At 36.8% G+C, this 21,217-nt stretch overlaps 1 protein-coding gene across 7 annotated transcripts in view; it reads left to right on the top strand.

Moving 5' to 3' along the window:
* DNM1L (dynamin 1 like) overlaps nt 1–21,217 on the top strand; it is a 50,653-nt gene that overhangs the window by 554 nt on the left and 28,882 nt on the right. For all 7 annotated transcript variants that reach the window (XM_029955654.1, XM_029955653.1, XM_029955650.1 and 4 more), the window contains exon 2: nt 20,021–20,168. In XM_029955654.1, the coding sequence (XP_029811514.1) occupies nt 20,021–20,168 (148 nt within the window). The remainder of the gene's footprint in view (nt 1–20,020; nt 20,169–21,217) is intronic.

The following is a 21,217-nucleotide window of genomic DNA, read 5'->3' as shown; positions in this document are numbered from 1 at the left end:
TTCCCTTCCTTGCCTTGCTCCGGGGCTGCGGAGTCCGTTGGAACCGCGGGGTCGGTGTTGAGAAGGCCGCTACTGTGTGGCACCTGAGTGTTTTTTTTGCAGGGCGATCCCTTCACGTTTCGAGAACGCCGAAGCAGTTAATAAAAAAGCAACTCCCTCCCCCCCAAACTGTCTGTACCTGGGTGTTAGGAAGGAGTAATAAATTTTTCTGCCTTGGCTGTGGTTTTTGCCTTCCATCCAAATTGGGTATCAAGGTTCTCTGGTCTTATCATATTGGGTCTCATAGGTAACAATTTTTTTATATGCAGAAATGTTGAAAATAAATTATTTTTAGAGTTGCAGGAGAAGTACAAATTTCATTTTCTCAGCCTGCTGCTTTTCTTGGTTTTAGAAGAATCGTAGGACCTTTATTAGCGTTCAGAGGAAGGCATTTTAGAGCTTAGTATATTGATTTTAGGTGTTTTAATTTTTCATTGATCTTTTCTATAGAGAAGGGGGCGGTGTCCTCATTTTCTATCGCTACATCTTGGTACAATATTTTAGTGTAGAGTATAGATACTATGACAGGGAACTTAAACGTTCAAAATACCATGGGTTGTATTCATACCCTGGACACCTTGGAAAACCATAGACATCCTGTACTTTTTCTTGGTTTTAGATAAAGTAGTAGAAATTATTTCAGAAACACATATACTTGGTCTGCTATAGGATTGGTATAGATTCTGCTCACTCCTGCCTACATATATTGTAGAATTTGTAACTTATTATTTGTAGTGATTGGACACTGATCAATATAATATTATGAGCAATATTTTTATTTCGCTTATTTTGTTCACTGCTGCGTTTCTATTCCTAGCTTTGGAACAGTGTGGGGTATGTAGTGAGTGCTCCATAAATACTTTGAATGAATGAATATTGCATACTGTAACCAGATAATACTTTAAAACACTGGGACATCTATCATCAAAATGTGTCTGTTTTTGAAAATACAATGAAAGGAGATGAACTAAACCTTTGGTAGTAATTTGGAAGTGTTTCCTATCTGTGGGGCAGAAACTTTCCATATACGTTTAAGAGATTCTCCATGCTGTCTAAGCTTGAAGAAGTAAAAGAATCAGGGCTATTGTGTGTCAGCATAAATAGTTTAAAATCAAGAAGGATTTTTCTTACACAAAATTGAGTTTCTTTTTTTTTTTTCCCCAAAATTTATTTATTTACCTTTGGGGGTTGGTGGAGGGAGGGAGTATCCCCAGCAGGAGGGAGGGGCAGAGAAAGAGGGAGAAGGGAGTATCCCAGGTAGGCTCTGCACCTTGACCGAGCTGGCTGTGGGACTCAAACCCACAAAACAGATCATGACCTGAGCCAAAGTCAAGATTTGGGCTCCTAACCTGCTAAGCCACTGAGCTGCCTCCAAATTGAGTTTATTTCAGTGAGTAAACCTGTTGGCAGAATTAGGAGGTTCAGAATAGAAGAGTAAAGATCTCACTGTTAGGAAAATCATTAACCTTGTGCTAGCAAAAACCATCGTAGTAGTGACATGTACCTTGTTTGTGTGTTGATGTTTAAAGTTACTCAGTAGGGAAAGTGTGTGTGTGTGTGTGTGTGTGTGTGTGTGTGTGTGTGTGTAAGTAGGCTCTCTGTCCACCATGGAGTTTGAACTTATAACCCTGAGATCAAGAGGCACATGCTGTACTGACTGAGCCAGCCAAGTACCCCACAGAAATTAGTTTTTAAAGACTTGATTTAATAAAGGTTATCTCCATTTATGTCTTTATTAGCTGCATCTCAGTGCTTTATTATTCAGGTATAGAATTGATAAATAAGATTAGAAACAATGAGTCCCCCCCATATTTTTATTATGTCGAAAAAATCTCTACTTGAATACTAGTACACCACTACTTTGTCCTCTGTGCCATTTAATGTTTTGTAATATACAGCACATGCATTACATTCATATTTAATGGAGAAGTGGACGATGAGTGAGTTCAGACTTAATAGTAAGTGTTCTGACTGATGAGCTTCTCAGTGGCTGTGATGATGTCTTCACAATACAGGTACAGTCTCTATCTTACACATTCACTACACCTTAAGTGGTTGTGGGTCCCATTTTGTTGAACTATTTTTAGAAGTGATTTGCAAATTTAGTATGTGTAAGAATCACTTTGAAAATAAGTTCCTAGATTCCATCCCCAGAGATTTTGATTTTCAAGTCTAGGTTGGGCTCAGGCACTACAGGTGATTCTGGTGCAGATGATTCACAGATCCTAACTGAAAAGTTAAATATAGTGAGTCTTTGATTTTAAAATGCATGAAACTAGAAAACACCGGGAAGCTGAGCCTAAGGGCATATCACTATTGAGTAGCATGTTCCTATCAGTGGCATTCTGCTAATGTTTTAAATTTTGATTTCTTAAATTGCCCAAGTAATTATTCTTTCCTTTTTTTTTAATGTTTTATTTATTTTTGAGAGAGAAAGAGAAAAAGAGAGAGAGAGAGCACGAGCGAGCAAGGGAGGGCCAGACAGAATCTGAAACAGGCTTCAGGCTCTGAGCTAGCTGTCAGCACAGAGCCTGACACGGGGCTCGAACCCACTAACGCGAGATCATGACCTGAGCCGAAGCTGGATGCTCTAAGGACTGAGCCACCCACGCGCCCCAGTAATCCTTCTTTCAAGCTGAGAGTTTGGAAGAGTTGAGAGGGAATTATGTTTATAGCTGTAGATCATTCACAACATTAATGGTTTTAGTTAAATAGATTTCTTTTTTCTCTAGCTGAGATCATCTGTGTGGAAAGAGCAGAAGAGGGGAGAGAAAAGGTTGATACTTTTAGACCATGGTGTACTTTGCAGGTGGAGAGGAGATAAGTACAGCTTTTGTGACTCAACTTGGGAAATTTAATCACTATTTTTAAAGTTGAGAATAAGGGGGGGCCCTCCCAGGTATGTAATCCAAACCAGCACCCAGGATAGGAATCCCAGTGAGATGACATTAACCTGAGATTCTAGGTCAGAGTTGCTAGTAATGAACATTTCACTACTTTTCATTTCAGTGATTTCAGCACTCTACCTTTAATTCAAGAAGGAATCTTGGGTTTTAAATGACCAGTTGGCAAACCAACCTTTTTTTTTTAAATTTTAACATTTAAAAAATTAAAATATAATTCATGTAACATAAAATCACCATTATAAAATGAACAGTTCGTTGGTTTTCAGTGTATTCACAAGATTGTGCAACCATCACCGCTGTCTACTTCCAGAACATTTCTTTTTTCCAGAACATTTTTATTATGCAAGAAAAAAAACTCTGTATTCATTAGCAGTCATTCCTCATTTCATCCTTTCCCTGTCCCATTCCCTGGTAACCACTAATCTACTTTCTGTCTCTGTGGATTTGCCTATTCTGGACATTTCATATAAATAGAATCATACAATATGTGGCTTTGTGTCTGGTTTCCTTTGCTCAGCATAATATTTTTAGGTTCATCCATGTATTAGTACTTCATTACTTTTTTTCTTTTTTCTTGAAAGAGAAAGGGAGCTTGTGCATGGGGGGAGGAACAGAGGAAGAAGGAGAATCTTAAGGAGGATCCACACCCAGCAAGAGCTAGTGCGGGGCGCCATCTCATGACTATGAGATCATGACCTGAGCCAAAATCAAGAGTCAGATGCTTAACCAACTGAACCACTCAGGTGCCCCAGTACTTCATTATGTTTTATGGCTAAATAATATTCCATTGTATAGATATGCCACATTTTGCTTATCCCTTCATTAGTTGATGAATATTGGGTTGTTTCCACTTTTTGGTTATGATGGATAATGCAGTGAACATTGTTTACAACCTTTTGTGTGCTCATGTTTTCAGTTCTCTTGGATATACAGTAAAACCTTGGACTGCGAGTAACTTGTTCTGTGAGCGTTCCACAAGATGAGCAACATTTCTCATAGATTTTAACTTGTAAAATGAGCAGCGTCTTGCAATATGAATAGTACGTGATGCCGAAAGTCACATGATCACAACTGAGCCAATGGTTCTTGAAATTCACTTTAATATATGAGTGCTTGACTACAAGCATGTTTCCAGAAAGAATTATGCTTGTAAACAAGGTTTTACTGTTTACTAGGAGTAGAATTGTTGTGTCTTTTGGCAACTCTTTTTAAAAAAAAATTTTTTTTAATGTTTTTTTAATTTATTTTTGAGAGACAGAGACAGCATGAGCAGGGAGGGTCAGAGAGAGAAGGAGACACAGAATCTGAAGCGGGCTCCAGGCTCTGAGCTAGCTGTCAGCACAGAGCCCAATGCGGGGCTTGAACCCACGAACTGTGAGATCATGATCAGAGCCGAAGCCGGACGCTTAACCGACTGAGCCACCCAGGTGCCCCTGGCAACTCTTAAACAAGACTTGTTTAAACTTTGAGAAACTGCCACATTGTTTTCCAGTGGTTCTGTACCATTTTACATTACTTCCATCAGTGGTTTGAGGGTTTCAATTTCTGCACATCCTCACCAACTCTTGTTACTATCATTTTATTTTTATTTATTTATTTTAATGTTTCTTTATTTCTGAGAGAGACTGTGAGAGAGGGAGGGGTACAAAGAGAGGGAGACACAGAATCTGAAGCAGGCTCCAGGCTCTGTCCTGTCAGCACAGAGCCTGATGTCAGGTTCGAACCCATGAACTGTGAGATGACCAGAGGTGAAGTCGGATGCTTAACTGATTGAGCCATTCAGGTCGCCCTGTTATCTTTTTTAAAAAGTGCTAAATCATCTTAGAATTCTTTATTTAAAACAAGCATGTCCTGCCCCCAGCACTGCTATCTACATTTTCGTTCCTGAAATCTTGCTCTCTCCTGCTTGATGTGTCTTCATTTGTCCTGTGTTCTTGGAGGTGATGATTTCATCAGTTTAGTAATTTGGTACCAAATATTGATCATAGTTTTCATTCCTATATTGTCTTCCTGTGAATGTTCTTAGGTAAACTTGTACTTTTTTCTCTTTTTTCCCCCTAGTTTCTTTGTATAGTTCATGTGCTGCTTCCTTTTTTTAAACTTAAAAATAAGGTGAAATTTCTATAACATAAAACTTGCCATTTCAGAAGGTACAGTTCAGTGGCATTGAGTATATCCATAACATTGTGTAATCACCACCTCCTTCTAGTTCGAAAACATTTTTACCACCCCAAAAAAGAAAATTCCATACCCAATAAGCAATCAGTTCCTATTCTTCCATCTCTCGGCCCTGTAAACCATCAATCTTCTTTCTGTCTCTGTGGATTTACCTATTCTGTTTCATAGAAATGGAATCATAAAATATGTGACCATTTATGTCTGACTTCTTTCACTACAAATAAAAAATGTTTAAAGATAAGAAAAATAGGTGCGCCTGGGTGCTCAGTTGGTTAAGCATCTGACTCTTGATTTCAGCTCAGGTCATGATCTCACTGTTGTGAGATTGGGCTCCATGTTGGGCTCGGCACTGGATGTGGAGCCTCCTTAACATTCTGTCTCCCTTTCCCTCTGCCCTTCACCTGCTTGCTTGCATGTGCGCTCGGGGGCCATCTCTCTCTTTCTCTCTCTCTCTCTCAAAAAAATATTTGGAAAAATGAAAAAATCACATTATTTGTTGTATTAATATCAAAGAATTAAGAAGCCTGTCTTATAAAATGAAAATTAAAAACTGTAAAAACTGAATCAGTTTTGGGTAATCTATCATGAATGTTTACCACTCCCTACTGATGGTCATTATCAGAGAGAAAAAGCTAAAATATGACAAAGCCTTTTCATTGAAAGGCTCAATCTCAGAATATAAATCAAAGTACTATAGATTTCAGTACAGTACAATTCGGAAGAAACTAAAAGATGACACTGAGACCAGGCACACAAATCTCTAGCTCTTAAATATATAGATACTGAATCACTTTGAGGAGTATGTGGGGATGAAAAAAAGCAGAAGGCATTGGGATGCCAGGTGGGTCTTATTGTCAGAGCAAGCCACCCGTGACTTGTCATACTGGACTTTCTATAGCCCCTCACCTGCCTAGAATGGGTGCAGACATTGGTTGTTTATATCACAGGGGAAGACAAGCACTGACCTAGCCAGTTGTTGAGGAAGCCAACATTATTTATAATGGGTAAAAAAAATGAGAACCTATAAATATGTTCTGTTTGGTTTGTATGCGAGTCTGTTGAGGTAATTTTTGTAATTGATTATAATTGGCATACAGCATTATATTAGTTTCATGGGTACAACATGATGATTTGATACACACGTATAGTGAAACCACAGTAAGTCCAGTTAATATTCATCACTACACATAGTTGCATTTTTTTTCTTATGAGAATGTAAGTTTTACTCTCAACAACTGTCAAATACACAGTATGGTATTATTATCTGTAGACACCATACCACACATTATATCCCCAGGACTTATTTTATTGGAAGTTTGTACCTTTGACCACCTTCACCCATTTCACCCACCTTTTCTTCTGACAGCCCCTAAGCTGTTCCTTGTATTTATGACTTTGCTTTGTTTTAGATTTTACATGTAAGTAAGATCATATGATATTTGTCTTTGATTTATTTCACTTGGTATAATGCTGTCAGAGTCCATCCATTTTGTTGTGAATAGCAAGAGTTCTTTCCTTTTTTTGTGGCTGAATAATATTTCATCGGGCAGATGTGTATGTATTAGAGTAGTCCTTTAAGATCTTTTGTATTTCTGTGATAACAGTTGTAACATCTCTTTTATTTCTGATTCAGGGCCTCTTTTATGTGGCAGGTCTGCTGTAAGGTGTCTACTTTATCTTTTCAAAAAAAAAAAAAAGCAGCTCTTTGTTTCAAAAAAGCAGCTCTTAGTTTTGCTGATTTGTTGTCTTTTTAGTCTTTGTTTCATTTATATCCACTTTGATATTTCCCTTACTGATTTGGGGCATAATTTAATCTTCCTTTTCTAGTTCCTTGAGATGTAAAGTTAGATTTGTTTGCTATCTTCCTTGTTTATTAATCTAGGGATTTATCAGTATGAAATTCTCTGTTAGAACTGCTTGTGCCACATCCATAAGTTTTGGTATATTTCCATTTTCATTTGTTTCAAGCTATTTTTTAATTTTATTTTTTCATCCATTGGTTGTTTAATAGCATGTTGTTTAATCCCCATATATTTGTGTATTTTTCAGTCTTCTTGTAATTGATTCTTGGTCATACCATTGTGATTGGAAAAGGTGTTTGATATGATTTCAGCATTCTTAAACTTATTAAGTTTTGTGGTCTAATATATGATCTGTCTTGGAGAGTGTTCCATGTTTGCTTGAGAAGAATGTGTATACTGTTGCTTTTGGATGGAATGTTCTATGTATATCTCTTAAGTCCATCTGGTCTAATGTGGTTTTGTTCTTAAATTTTAAGTCCAGGGCACTTAACATACAGTGTTATATTCATTTCAGGTACACAATATAGTGATTCCACACTTCTGTACATTACTCAGTGCTCATCATGATAAGTGTACTCTTAAACCCCTTTGCCTGTTTCACCCATTACACCCACCCCCACGCCCCTGGCCACCCCACCTCCCATCTGGAAACCATCAGTTCTCTATATTTAAGAATATGTTTTTTTGTTTGTCTTTTTTCTTTGTTTCATTTCTTAATTCCACATGTGTGTGAAATCATATGGTAATTGTCTTTTTCTAACTTACTTCATTCAGCGTACTCTCAGGGAGTGTGTGTGTACACCTCTGTCTGTCTTTCTATCCATCCTGTCTCTATCTTGATCCATTCCTCTGTCGATAGTCACTTGGGCTGCTTCCATAATTTGGCTTTTGTAAATAGTCCTGCAAAAAATGGCAGGGTGCATATATCTTTTCAAATTAGTGATTTTGTGTTCTTTCGGTAAATAACCCAGCACTGGAATTATTGAATCATATAGTAATTATGGTGTTTTTTTAAATTTTAAAAAGTGTTTTGTAATGTTTACTTATTTATGAGAGAGTGTGCACATGAGCAGGGAAAGAGCAGAGAGAGAGGGGGACATAGGATCTGAAGGGGGTTCTGCGTTGACAGCAGAGAGACCAAAGTGGGGCTCGATCTCATGAACCATGAAATTATGACCTGAGCCAAATCAGACACTTAACCAATTGAGCCACCCAGGTGCCCTTGGTCCATTTATAAATTGGGTTATTTGGTTTTTTGGTATGGAGTTGTAGGAGTTCTTTATGTTTTTTGGATACTAAATCTTTATCGGATATGTCATTTGCAAATATCTTCTCCCACTCAGTAGATTGTCTTTTAGTTTTGTCAGTTCTTTCCTTTGCTATGCAGAGCTTTTTATTTTGATGTAGTCCCAATAGTTTATTTTTACTTTTATTTCCTTTGCCTTGGGAGATATGGCTAGGAAAATATTGCTTTGACAGATGTCAAGAGAAATTACTGCCTGTGCTTTCTTCTAGGATTTTTATGATTTCAGGTCTCACAGTTAAGTCTTTAATCCATTTTGTGTTTATTTTTGTGTATGGTATAAAAAAGTGGTCCAGTTTCTTTCTCTTTCTTTCTTTCTTTCTTTTTTTTTTTTTTTTTTGCATGTAGCTGTCCAGTTATCCCTATAACATTTGTTGAAGAGACTCTCTTTTTCCGGTTGCATATTCTTATCTCCTTTGTCATAGATTAATTGACCATCATGGATTTATTTCTGGGCTCTCTATTCTGTTCCATTGATCTTTGTGTCTGTTTTTGTGCCAGTCCCATACTGTTTTGATTACTACAGTTTTGTAGTATACATGAAATCTAGGATTGTGATATTTCCAGTTTTGTATTTCTTTTTCCAGATTACCTTGGCTATTCTGTGTCTTTTGTGGTTTCATACAAATTTTAGGATTATTTGTTCTGGTTCTATGAAAAGTGATGGTATTTTGATAGGGATTGCATTAAATCTGTAGCTTGCTTTGGGTATTATGGACATTTTAACAATATTTGTCCAGTCCATGACCATGGAATATCTTTCCATTTGTTTGTGTCATCTTCAGTTTCTTTCATCAGTGTTTTATAGTTTTCAGAATGAAGGTCTTTTACTTCTTTGTTTATTCCTAGGTATTTTATTACTTTTGGTACAATTATAAATGGAATTGTTTTCTTACCTTCTTTCTGCTACTTCATTATTATGTTACATTTCTATATATAGATTTTGTATTCTGCAGCTCTCCTGAATTCATTTATTAGTTCTAGTAGTTTTTTGGTGGAGTCTTCAGGGTTTTTTGTATACAGAATCATGTCATCTGCCAGTAATGAAAGTTTTACTTTTTCCTTACCAATTTGAATGTCTTTTACTTTTTTTTGTCTGATTGCTGTGAATAAGATTTCCAGTACTGTGTTGAATAAAAGTGGGGAGACTGGACATCTTTATCTTGTTTCTGATCTTTGTGAGCTTTTCCTCATTGATGATGATGTTAGCTTTGGGTTTTTATATATGGCCTTTTTATGTTGAGGTATGTTTCCTTTAAACCTTGTGTTGAGGATTTCTAATCATAAATGGATGGTGTATTTTGTCAAATGATTTTTCTTTATTGAAATGATCATATTTTTATTTGTTTTGTTGATGTGATGAAGCATGTTGATTGATTTGTGGATAATGAACCACCCTTCCATCCCAGGAATGAATCCCACTTGATTGTGGTGAATGCCTTTTTTTTAATATATTGTTGGAATCAGTTTGCTAATATTTTGTTGAGGTTTCTTTGCATCTGTGTCCATCAAAGGTATTGGCCTATAGTTTCCTTTTTTTGTAGTGTCTTTATCTGTTTTGGTATCAGGAATGCTGGCCTCCTAGAACGAATTTGGAAGCTTTTCTTAGTCTTCTATTTTTTGGAATAGTTTGAGAAGAGTAGGTTTTGACACTTCTTTAAACGTTTGGTAGAATTCACCCTTGAAGCTTTCTGGTTTTGGACTTTTGTTTGTTGGGAGTTTTTAATTACCAATTCAATTTTGTTACTAGTTATTGGTCTGTTCAGATCTTTTATTTCTTCTTGGTTCAATTTTGGAAGATTGTACATTTCTAGGAATTTATCCATTTCTTCTAGGTTGTCAATTTGCTGGCATATAATGTTTTTTGTTATTCTCTCATAATCCTTGTATTTCTGTGGTATTAGTTCTTTTTCATTTCTGATTTTATTTGTGTCCTCTCTTTCATTCTTGATGGGTCTGGCTAAAGGCTTATCAATTTTTATGTTTTCAGAGAACCAGCTCTTGGTTTCATTGATCTTTGGTATTTTACCAGTCTCTGTTTCCTTTATTTCTGCTCGAATCTTCATTGTTTTCTTTCTTTTATTCACCCTGGGCTTTGTTCTTGTTATAGTTTTGTTAGGTGTAAGATTAGATTATTTGAGATTTTTCTTATTTCTTCACACTGTAAATTTCCCTTTTAGAATTGCTTTTGCTGTGTTTAAATATTTAGACCATTGTGCTTATATTGTCATTTGTCTCCATGTATATTTTGAGTTCCTCTTTGATTTCTTTATTGACCCATTGGTATTTATTAGCATGTTGCTTAGCATCCACATGTGTGTGGTTTTTTTTTTTTTTTTTACTTATAATTCATTTTTAGTTTCATATTGTTACAGTCAGAAAAGATGCATGATATGATTTCAGTTTTCTTAGCTTTATTGAGACTTGTTTTTATAGCCTTACATGTGATCTGTCCTGGTGAATGTTCCAACAAAAGGATGTGTATTCTGTTTTTGAGTAGAATGTTCTGTATATATTTGTTAAATCCATCTGGTCTAACCTGTTATTCAGACACTTTCTTTATTGAATTTCTGCCTGGATTATCTGTCCATTGATACAAGTGGGGTGTTAAAGTCCCCTACTACTATTGTATTACTATCAGTTTTTCCTTTTATGTTTTAATATTCGTCTTTTGTATTTAGGTGCTCCAATTTTGGGTGGGTAGATACTTATAATCCCTCTTGTGGGACTGACTCCTTTATCATTGTGTAATGCCCTTCTTTGTCTCTTGTTACGGTCTTTGTTTTAAAGTTATCTTGTCTGATATAAGTATTGCTACCTCAGCTCTTTTTCATTTGTATTTGCATGGTACATCTTTTTCTGTACTTTGATTTTTCATTTTTACATGTCTTTAGGTCTGAAGTCTCTTGTAGGCAGTGTATAAAAGAGTCTTTTTTTTAATATTCATTTCATCACGCTGTGTCTTTTGATCAGAGCATTTAGTCTATTTACATTTAAAATAATTATTCATAGGTGTGCACTTTATTGCCATTTTGTTCATTGTTTTCTGATCATTTTTGTAGTTCATCTCTCTTCCTTTTCACTTGCTCTCTTGTTATCGATGACTTTCTGTAGTGCTCTGCTTGGTTTTCTTTCTCTTTATTTAAAAAAAATTTAATGTCTATTTTTTTAAATATAGTTTATTGTCAAATTGGCTTCCATACAACACCCAGTGCTCATCCCAAAGGTGCCCCCCTCAATGCTCATCACCTACTTTCCCCTCTCTCCCACTCTCTCTCCCACCCTCTCTTTCGATTCATTTTTTTGTGTACAGATGTTACAGGATTTGGGTTTGTAGTTACTTTGAGATTCACATATAGGATCCTAAGTATATATCAGTCTATGTTAAGTTGATGGTCATTTAAGTTCCAACACCTTCTTTCTTTTTTTCTTAATGTTTGTTGATTTTTGAGAGGGGAGGAGGGGGCAGAGAGAAAGGGGAACAGAGGATCTGAAGCAGGCTCTGCACTGACAGCAGTGAGCGGATGCAGGGCTCCAGTTCACCAGCTATGAGATCATGACCTGAGGCGAAGTCAGTCAGTTAACTGCTAAGCTATCTTGGCACCCCAGTTTGAACACATTCTTAAAAAGGAAAGCTTTTTTATTTCCTCCTCCATGTTTTATGTTGTGTTGTCATATTTTACGTATTTTTATTCATAATTTTCTTATTTTTAATAATGTCCTTCTTCCTCAGCCCCCATTTATAGAAGCCACTTTATCACTTTTTAGAAGGCTGGTTTAGTGGTGATGAACTCCTTTAACATTGGTCTGAGAAACTCTTTCTCTCTCCTTCAATTCTGAATGATAACTTCGACGGGTTGAGTATTTTTGGTTGTGTGTTTTTTTCCCTTTCAGCACTTTGAATATATCATGCCATTCTCTTCTGACCTGCAAAGTTTCTGCTGAAAAATCTGCTGATAGCCTTATGAGATTTCCCTTCTACATAACCTTTTTCCTTCTCTCCTGCTGTTTTTAAACGCCTCTTTAACTTCTACTATTTAAATTATTATCTTGTCTTGGTGTGGCCTCCTTGAGTTCATCTTGTTTGGAACCCTCTGGGCTTCCTGAACCTGGATGTCTATTTCCTTCCTTAGGTTAGGGAAGTTTTCGCTTACTATTTCTTCACATCGTTTTTTGCCCTTTTCTTTCTTTCTTCTCCTTTTGGGACCCCCATAATGTGAATGTTTATTTGCTTGATCTTGTCCAAGAGATCCCTTAGCCTATTGTCATTTTTTAAAATTCTTTTTTCTTTTTTCTTTCTAGCTTGAGTATTTTCCATTACCCTGTTTTTCAGATTGCTGATCTGGTTTTCTGTATCTACTATAACGTGTTATTGATTTTTTTTCTAGTATATTTTCCATTTTAATTACTGGTTTTTTTTTCAGATTTGATTGTATCTATTTTGTATTTACTATGTCTTTGTTGAAGGCTGTTCGTCCACTCTTTTCTGTAGTCTGGGGAACATCATTATGTTAAACTCTTTATTAGGCACGTTGCTTATCTCTGTTTCACTTAGTTTTTCTGAGGTTTTGATTTTTTTCTTTCATTCAGAGCATATTCTTTGGTCTCTCATTTTGCTTGACTTTGTTTCTATGGTTTAGGTGTGACAGCTACTTTTCCTAAGCTTGAAGGAGTGGTCTTGGGTATGATCGTCCCCTGTGCAGACTGTGTGTGACAGGTGACTGACTGGCTGGGGCTGTATCTGGAGTGGGCTGGGGTTTCTGGGGCACTCTGTGCTGGGGCTGCCCCGCAAGGATGGCCACAGTGGGCATGTGATAGGGTGTTCGTTGGGATTTCCACTCTGAGGGTGCCCTGGCAGGACAGCTGAAGATGAGGCGAGTGCAAGCTGGAGGGTGCCAGATCTCTCTTCGCAGAGGGCGCCCTGGCGGGGCCACTAAAGTTGAAGTGGATGTGGGCCGTACCCTGGGTTCTCTGCACAGAAGGTGCCCTGGAAAGATTGCTGAAGCTGAAGTGGGGCAAGCTTGTGTGTCTGAGGGTACTCAGTGCAGAGGTGCCTTGGCAGGGCATTTGGAGCCAAGTCTTCTGTGGTTCTTGGTGTCCTGTAGTGCTCTCTGCCAGGGGTGCTGTAGCAACTGTCTGGAGCCAAAGTGGTGTGGGCCTGTAGTGTTTTGCTGTGTGACACACTGGTGCTGCCTTGGGATGGCGATGGCCAGTGTGGGCTAGGGGCCCAGTGTTCTCTGAGGCGGTAGGTTGGCTACGGCACCTGGAGCCCTATTCCCTTTGGCACCATCAAGGTGGAGGGTGGACTTAAACTCTGGCACTTGCCAGCCCCTCCAATTTGGAAAGAGTTCCAGCAGCTCCCCCACCATTTGGTGGAGATGCATAGCTGGATCTTTTATATACTAATTGCTTAAAAAAATTTTTTTAACGTTTTAATTTATTTTTGAGAGAGAGAAACACAGAGTGTGAGAGAGAGAAGAAGACAGAACCAGAAGCAGGCTCCAGGCTCTGAGCTGTTAGCACTGAGCCCGATGCAGGGCTCGAACCCACAAACTGTGAGATCATGACCTGAGCCGAAGCCACCCAACCGACTGAGCCACCCAGGTGCTCCACTAATTAATTGCTTTTTTAAACCACAGCTTTTTCCTGTGCCCCAGGGCAGATGAATTTGTTGTCCCTTTGTACTATCCCTCCCCACTTCAGTTCACAGTGTTGGGCGTACGGGTTCCCTTCCTTACGGTGTCTGGTTTCTCTGTCTCTCTTGCCATTTTCTATGTGTTCTCTCTGTGTTTTGTCATGTAGAAGCTATTCAGTCAGTCCTTGTTTTTTTGGAGGAATTTAGTGTAGATTTGGTGTGTCTGTTGAGGGAGAAAGTTCAGTATCTTAAGTTGCCATCTTGGACAGGACCCTTACTCATTGTCACCTTTTGAATTTATGGTATCTAATTGTGGTTTTTATTGTATCTCCCTGAGTACAAATGAATATGATCATTTAAAAAGTTTTCTTGTCCCTTTGTGGTTCTGTTTTTGTGAGTTCTGTTCCTATCTCTGCATGTTATTTTTAAAAAGATTATTCATCTTTTTCTCAGTGATTTGTAGACGTTATTTATACATTTTGCTTACTAGTTCTTTAAGAGTTAGAGGGATCATAGATATTTTACTCTAATTTTTTTATATGAATAAAATAAATTTTTATTTTACTACAGTTGGACTCTCAGTTTTCTTTCTCTAGTTTGTACATTTTATGTACTAAGGAGTCCTTCTCTATCTCAAAGTCAGGAAAGTATACTTTAATATTCTCTAATTTATAAAGTTAGGATTTTTAAAATTTATAATTCATCTTGTATTTTTCTCCTTTATTTTGTTTTCCTACAGTTTTATTGAGGTGTTGTTTTTATACCATAAAATTTACCCACTTGAAATGTATAATCACTAGTTTTTAGCACATCTATAGAGTTTTGCAACCATCATCATAATTTAGTTTTAGGTATTTCATTGTCCTAAAAAGAGACCTTGTATCCATTAGCAGTCATTTCCCATTTCCCTCTGCCCCTAGTGCTTGGCATCCACTTCATCTCCTTTCTTGTCTATTCTGGACATTTCGTATGGTTTTTTGTGACTGGCTTCTTTCACTCAGCATAATGTTTTTGAGGTTTATCCATATGGTAGCATGTGTCAATACTTTCTTTCTTTCCATGACTGGATAAAAAGCAACAACTGGGTTTTGCAGGGTTTTGCACACACAGATACTCAGTGAATGAGAAAGGTCTGTGGTAAAGTCTTAAGGGACTGGAGCACCTTCATGAAACTTTGAAAACTAACCAAACAGAGCTCCTTTCTAGGACCATTTCTCACAGTGAGGAGAAAGTGAGATTACAGCTAACCACCCCTGAAGAATACAGACAAAGGAAAGAGAAGATCCAGATAAAAGTGGTGAAGAGGAACAGAGACGAGTTATCAGGAAACAAGAACTATATTTTTGAAGACTATATGGAGACAAAAGAGAGTTTTAGAGTATCAAGTTAGAATCCTTATTCTAGGTCAGGTTTTTTCCTAAAGATTAGAAAATGATTGTTGTCAAATCTCATACAAAGTTTTTAAAAGAAAAATGAGACTCAGAATAACATCCTGTAGATAAGAATGTATACCAGAAAGACATGTTTCCACACAGATGAAAACAACTAAATATTAACACAAAAGGCAAGATAAGACAGGGCATTAAAAAACACTGTGCATAGAAAAAAATAAAAACTAGGTGGTAAAAGTAAAGTATTAGAAATAAAAAATTTACTTTAGAAATGAAGACAGCTTAGAAGGAATACAAGAGCAAATAAACATAACAGATAGTACCTTAAGAGAGAAAGATGTTGAAAAGGCAGAAACATTAAACATAAAGGGTAAGGAAGAGGTGTAAAAAGAATTTGACAGAGGGGCGCCTGGGTGGCTCAGTCAGTTAAGCATCTGACTCTTTTTTTTTTGAATTATTTATTTTATTTTTTATTTTTTTGAGAGACAGATAGAGACAGCACGAGCAGAGTCAGAGAGAGAAGGAGATACAGAATTCTGAAATAGGCTCCAGGCTCCAAGCTAGCTGTCAGCACAGAGCCTGACATGGGGCTCGAACCCACAAACCATGAGATCATGACCTGAGTTGAAGCTGCCTAGGTGCCCCAGCATCTGACTATTGATTTTGGCTCAGGTCATCATCTCACACACAGTTCATAAGATTGAGCCCTGGGCACCTGCTCTGTACTGACAGCATGAAGCCTGCTTGGGATTTTCTCTCTCTCTCTCTCTCTCTCTCTCTCTCTCTCTCTCTCTCTCTCTCTCTCTCTCTCTCTCCTTCCCACCCTCTTCCCCTTCCCCCTGCCCCACTTGCTCACATGCTCACTCTTTCTAAATATTAAAAAATTCAGGAGGCTCCTTGGTGGGTCATTCAGTTAATTGTCTGCCTTCGACTCATGGTCTGTGGTTCGTGGGTTTGAGCCCCACATGGGGCTCTGTGCTGACAGCTCAGAGCCTGGAGCCTGCTTCATATTCTGTGTCTCCTTCTCTCTCTTTTCCTCCTCTGCTCACACTCTGTTTGTGTCTGTCTCTCAAAAATAAACATTAAAAAAAAAAAGAATTTGACAGAATTGAAATATTGAGAACACGCAAAGAAGATTCAACATGTGTATGATAGGAGTCCTCCAAAGAAGAAAAAAAAGATAGTATGGGAACAGAACAGATACTAAAAATTCAACTGAATTAAAAACAGATTTGTAATTCCATTTTGAAAAAGCACAGCATATATACCTGAGAACATTGACGCATAAAGACCAACACTGAGACAGAATATAATTTAGTAAAACTAATGGATTTTAAAGGAAAAAATAAGTCCTCAGACATGCAGGCAGAATTCACAATGTCTCTTATAAGGGAAGGAAAATCAGATTATTGTTTTACTTTATAACACTAACGATTCATGAGAGAAGACACAATTTTTTGTGGAATTTCATATTTAAGATATTGAAGAGTATATGAGCCAAGATTTTATATATAATCAAACTGACTTTCAGGTATAAAAGCTATAAACTGTTAAGTGTATGCTTGAACTTGAAGAATACTGTTTTCCATGAACCCTTCCTGAGGAATCTACTAGAAAACAAGCTTCAGAAAATCAAAATGACCAGAGAAGCATTAATATAAGACTGATGTTAGCAGTATGCATATACTTAGAGAGCCAGTTGAGGGTTAAAAAGGGGGAAAGTATGGTCTGCAAAGAGGTGGGAAAGAGAATGGAAGGATCGTATGCAAAATATTTAAAAAGCTATTTTCAGTTATTTTTGTGGTGGTGGTGGTAGCATTGGTAATATTTGGAGACTCTGTATGTAATATAAAATAAAAAGTAAATGAGTAATTGTGTGTTACTCTAATTCTGTCATGAACTGTGTTTTTTTTTTTAATGTTTTATTTATTTTTGATACAGAGAGAGACAGAGCATGAGAGGGGGAGGGGCAGAGAGAGAAGGAGACACAGAACCGGAAGCAGGCTCCAGGCCCTGAGCTAGCTGTCAGCACAGAGCCCAATGCGGGGCTCAAACCCACGAATGTGAGATCTGACCTGAGCCGAAGTCGGAGGCTTAACCGACTGAGCCACCCAGGCGCCCCATGAACTGTGTTCTTGAGAACCATGATTCTCAGTATAGGAGAAAGAAGATAGGGATGACTTGGTTTGAGAAATGTGTACATGTGTAGGATGGGCAAGGCAAGTGTTGGTAGCCCAGATAGAGAAATAAGCTAAATGTTTAACTCTTTGTAGAAGTTTTTAAGAAGAATAGATAAATAACCCCCCTTTCTCAGGGAGGAAAAAAGGGGAGAAGTAGAAATGAACAGTATTAGAAAAATAACTACAGAGTGAAATCAATAAAGAACAGATTTGACTAGTAAATCAATGTAATAGTGAACTGGAAAATCTGGTCAGAAGCAATGTAAAGGCAAAATATTAGAAATAAAAGTCAATAATTTCTAAGAATATTATAAGCAATTACACTTGCAGATTTGAAAGTTCAGGGAGTTAGATCTTTTTTTATGTACGGTTTTTATCAAATGCTTGAAGAATAGGAGATTTCCATGTTGTTTACATTGTTTCGCAGTACAGAAAAGAAATGACAGAAATCACCCCATTTTTCTTAATGAGAGAAATAAACGAGGACACTAAAACCTAGCAATACCTGATGTGACACATAATCTTGAATTTGATCATTCCAGTCAACATTCCTATTCTCTATCATAGGGGACTTTTCTGGACAACATGAATGAGCCCCTATGTCCTCTGGCATCTGATTGGATTTGGAAATGGGGAGCCCTGGCAAGAATTAGAGAAAAGAGGAAAATTAAAGTTTGGATATTTAATCCTGTGGCTCATTGTCTGTATGTAGGCATGTTGGGCTGGCTCTCCCTCTTCTCACAGTTGTAGTCTTTTCTTCAGAGCCTGTAGGTGATAACAGCTTCCTTGTTACTAGTCTGGGTTATTGCACTCGCCCTGTGATTTCCCTAAGCCTGTCCACAGCTTTGTAAACAGTCAGCTTGTAAATAAACCCTCCTTCAATTAACCTGACTTGAGTGGGCCATCTGCTTTCTGTATAGACCCTTTCTGAATACAATAGATGAGTTTAGGATTTTTGCCTTTGTGGAAAATATGAAAGTAAAAGTTACACTAGTAAGAAAAATTGTAGTACAGGAAAAACATTCTATAGAGAAAATACTAATAAAGGTGAGACAAATTTATAATCATTTAAGATGTAAAAGTGGAAATTAGGGTTTTATATATTATTTGATTATCTATTTATTAGTCTTGAATCTGTGTTAAATTTCCTGAGGGTGATCATTGAATATGGTTGTATAGAAGAATGCCCTTGTGCATGACTTTAGAGACAAATATATTTTTTTTAGGGATGAAGTATCATGATGTATATAACTAACTCTCAGATAGGACAGCCAAAAAACCAAACTGTGTGCATGTGCACATGTGTGTGTGTAGAAAGAGACATTAATTAAAGCACAGGTGTCCAATGTTAATATTTGGTGCATCTTTGTTAAGATATGAGCATTCACTGTTAATATTCTCAAAACTCTTGTGGCTTTGGAAATTTCAAAATAAGTTGGCAAATATTTACAACAAAAAATGAGGTACTTACATGAATAAGGAAGCTTTATAAGCTAATAAATGTAAAATGCCAGCATTTGAACAATCACTGAAAAGTACAGAAAGCCTTTAAACAAAATGATCCTCGACTTCAGTAATAAAAGCATGTAAATTTAAATGAGCTGTCAGTGTTCATCTATCAAGGTAGCAAAGATACAAAAAAGTGATAATGCCTAATGCTAATGGGGATGCAGCAGGTTGAATGGGAAGTTTAGCTTGATTCCTGCCATCTCACGTGTAGTCTGACAGTATCTGAATATTCAGATCTCTGTGCTCTTTAATCACAGCAGTTTCATTTAATGAACTAAATCCAGTGAAGTAATGGGATAAGTAAGGTTATATGTATAAAGCATGTGCACTGTAGCATTGTTAATAGTAGCAAAAACCATTTAAATGTTCAATGTTCGGCTTTACACACAGTAGAATACTATTTGACTGTTAAACACAGAAGTTAGTATATTGATATGGAATATTATCCATGATTGCTACATCAAAAATAAAAGCTGGTTAGAGAAAAATACACATAGTATTACCCCATTTAAAGTAATATATTCTCAGAGGCATAATGTTACATACCAGTATTATAGGTTTTGAAAACCTGGTTAGAAGAGCATCAAAAAAAGTAGTAAAATTATAGGAGAGTGAGACTTTATTGGGGGGGGGAGGGGAGAGTAGGACTTTAATCTCTTTTTTTTTTGGAGTTTTTATTTAAAAAAAATAAAGATCAGGGGTGCCTGGGTGGCTCAGTCGGTTAAGCGTCTGGCTTCTGCTCAGGTCATGATTTCATGGTTCTTGGGTTCGAGCCCCATGTCGGGCTCTGTGCTGACAGCTAGCTCAGAGTCTGGAGCCTGTCTTCCTATTCTGTGTTTCCCTCTCTCTCTGACCCTTCCCTGCTCACACTGTCTCTCTCGCTCTCTAAAATAAATAAAACATTAAGTTTTTAAAAATCATGTAATAGAAAATATAACTAAACTTTCATTTTAAAAGCCTTTGCAGTAATTTTTCCCTTAATTTCTTTGTATTATGGTGCTTTGTCAGTATAGTCTTATTAAGTTATTAAAAATTTTGTGGAGAAACTCATTTTGCTCTTGTGTATTCTGTTTTCAGAGCAGTGGAAAGAGCTCAGTGCTAGAAAGCCTAGTGGGGAGGGACCTGCTTCCCAGAGGCACTGGTATTGTCACCCGGAGACCTCTCATTCTGCAGCTAGTCCATGTTTCACCCGAAGATAAGCGAAAAACAACAGGAGAAGAAAATGGTAAATTTTAGAATCGGAATACGAATTATTAAAAATGTCTTCATTTCTGCTTGAATCTTAAAAAAAACACATGAATTGATTAGACCAGAAATTAGTGGTTATAACAGAAGCAGAATTCCTGTGAAGAGAAGTGGAATGCATCATTTCTCATGTTAAAAAAAGAAGAAAAGAGTAAGTTTTGAGGACCATGAGTAGACTTGTTTGGAATAGTACTTTTTGGTAATTCAGCTTATTAGTAAACTGTCATTAATGTTTATGGAGGATTTAGTGAGATACTTGGTAAATAGGAATCAGTTATTTTAAAGAAATATTTTTGTGTCTTTTGGAGTGTTTTAAGCTTTTTTCCCCTAGTGTTTAAAAAATGTTTTTACTTTTTCACTTTGATTTAGAAATTTAAGTAGTTTAGATTCTAGTTTAAAGATTTTAAATACACTTAGAATGACTTTACTTTTCATTATAGCAGTGTTATCTCCCCTTCCCTTTTCTGGTCTTACCATGTACTTGCTAATTTTGAATCTTTTGCCCATCAGGCTAAGATGAATACTATTTTTAGAAAGAGTTTTGGTTTTTTATTTTTTTACTATACTTCTCTTGCTACAGCTTATACTATTTTGATTTTGAAGATCTACCCATTCCTCCAATAATAAATGTGGAACATTAAGATAAGAAAAACATGTACTGTCCTTGATAGCAGTTCTTTGGTTAAACTGAAAGTATTTTGAGAAATGCTGTGTCTGTCAGTGGATTTTAAATTGCTTATTAAGTATGTGTGCTATTTATATTAGTGAGGTTGGAATGTTTGATGAAAATAATATATTTAAACTTCCTTTTTCGTTCAGTATTTGGCTCAGACTTTGTCTTATTAAAAAAAAAGTCCTTATGGAAAAAAAAAAAAGAAAGAAAAAAAAATTTTTGGAATGTATTAAAAAAAAAAAAAAGTCCATAAAATAGCTCTTACTTACCTTGGCAGCAGAGTACCATAATTGTTACTCATCTGCCGAGATCTGTTTTCAGTGTGGTTTCACTCTATTTAGATTCTGATCTAAGAA

The sequence above is a fragment of the Suricata suricatta genome, chromosome 10, assembly GCF_006229205.1.
Source record: "Suricata suricatta isolate VVHF042 chromosome 10, meerkat_22Aug2017_6uvM2_HiC, whole genome shotgun sequence".
NCBI classification, from domain to species: Eukaryota; Metazoa; Chordata; class Mammalia; order Carnivora; family Herpestidae; genus Suricata; species Suricata suricatta.
Note: the sequence above shows the minus strand (reverse complement) of the source record. Positions and strands in the feature narration are given on the sequence as shown.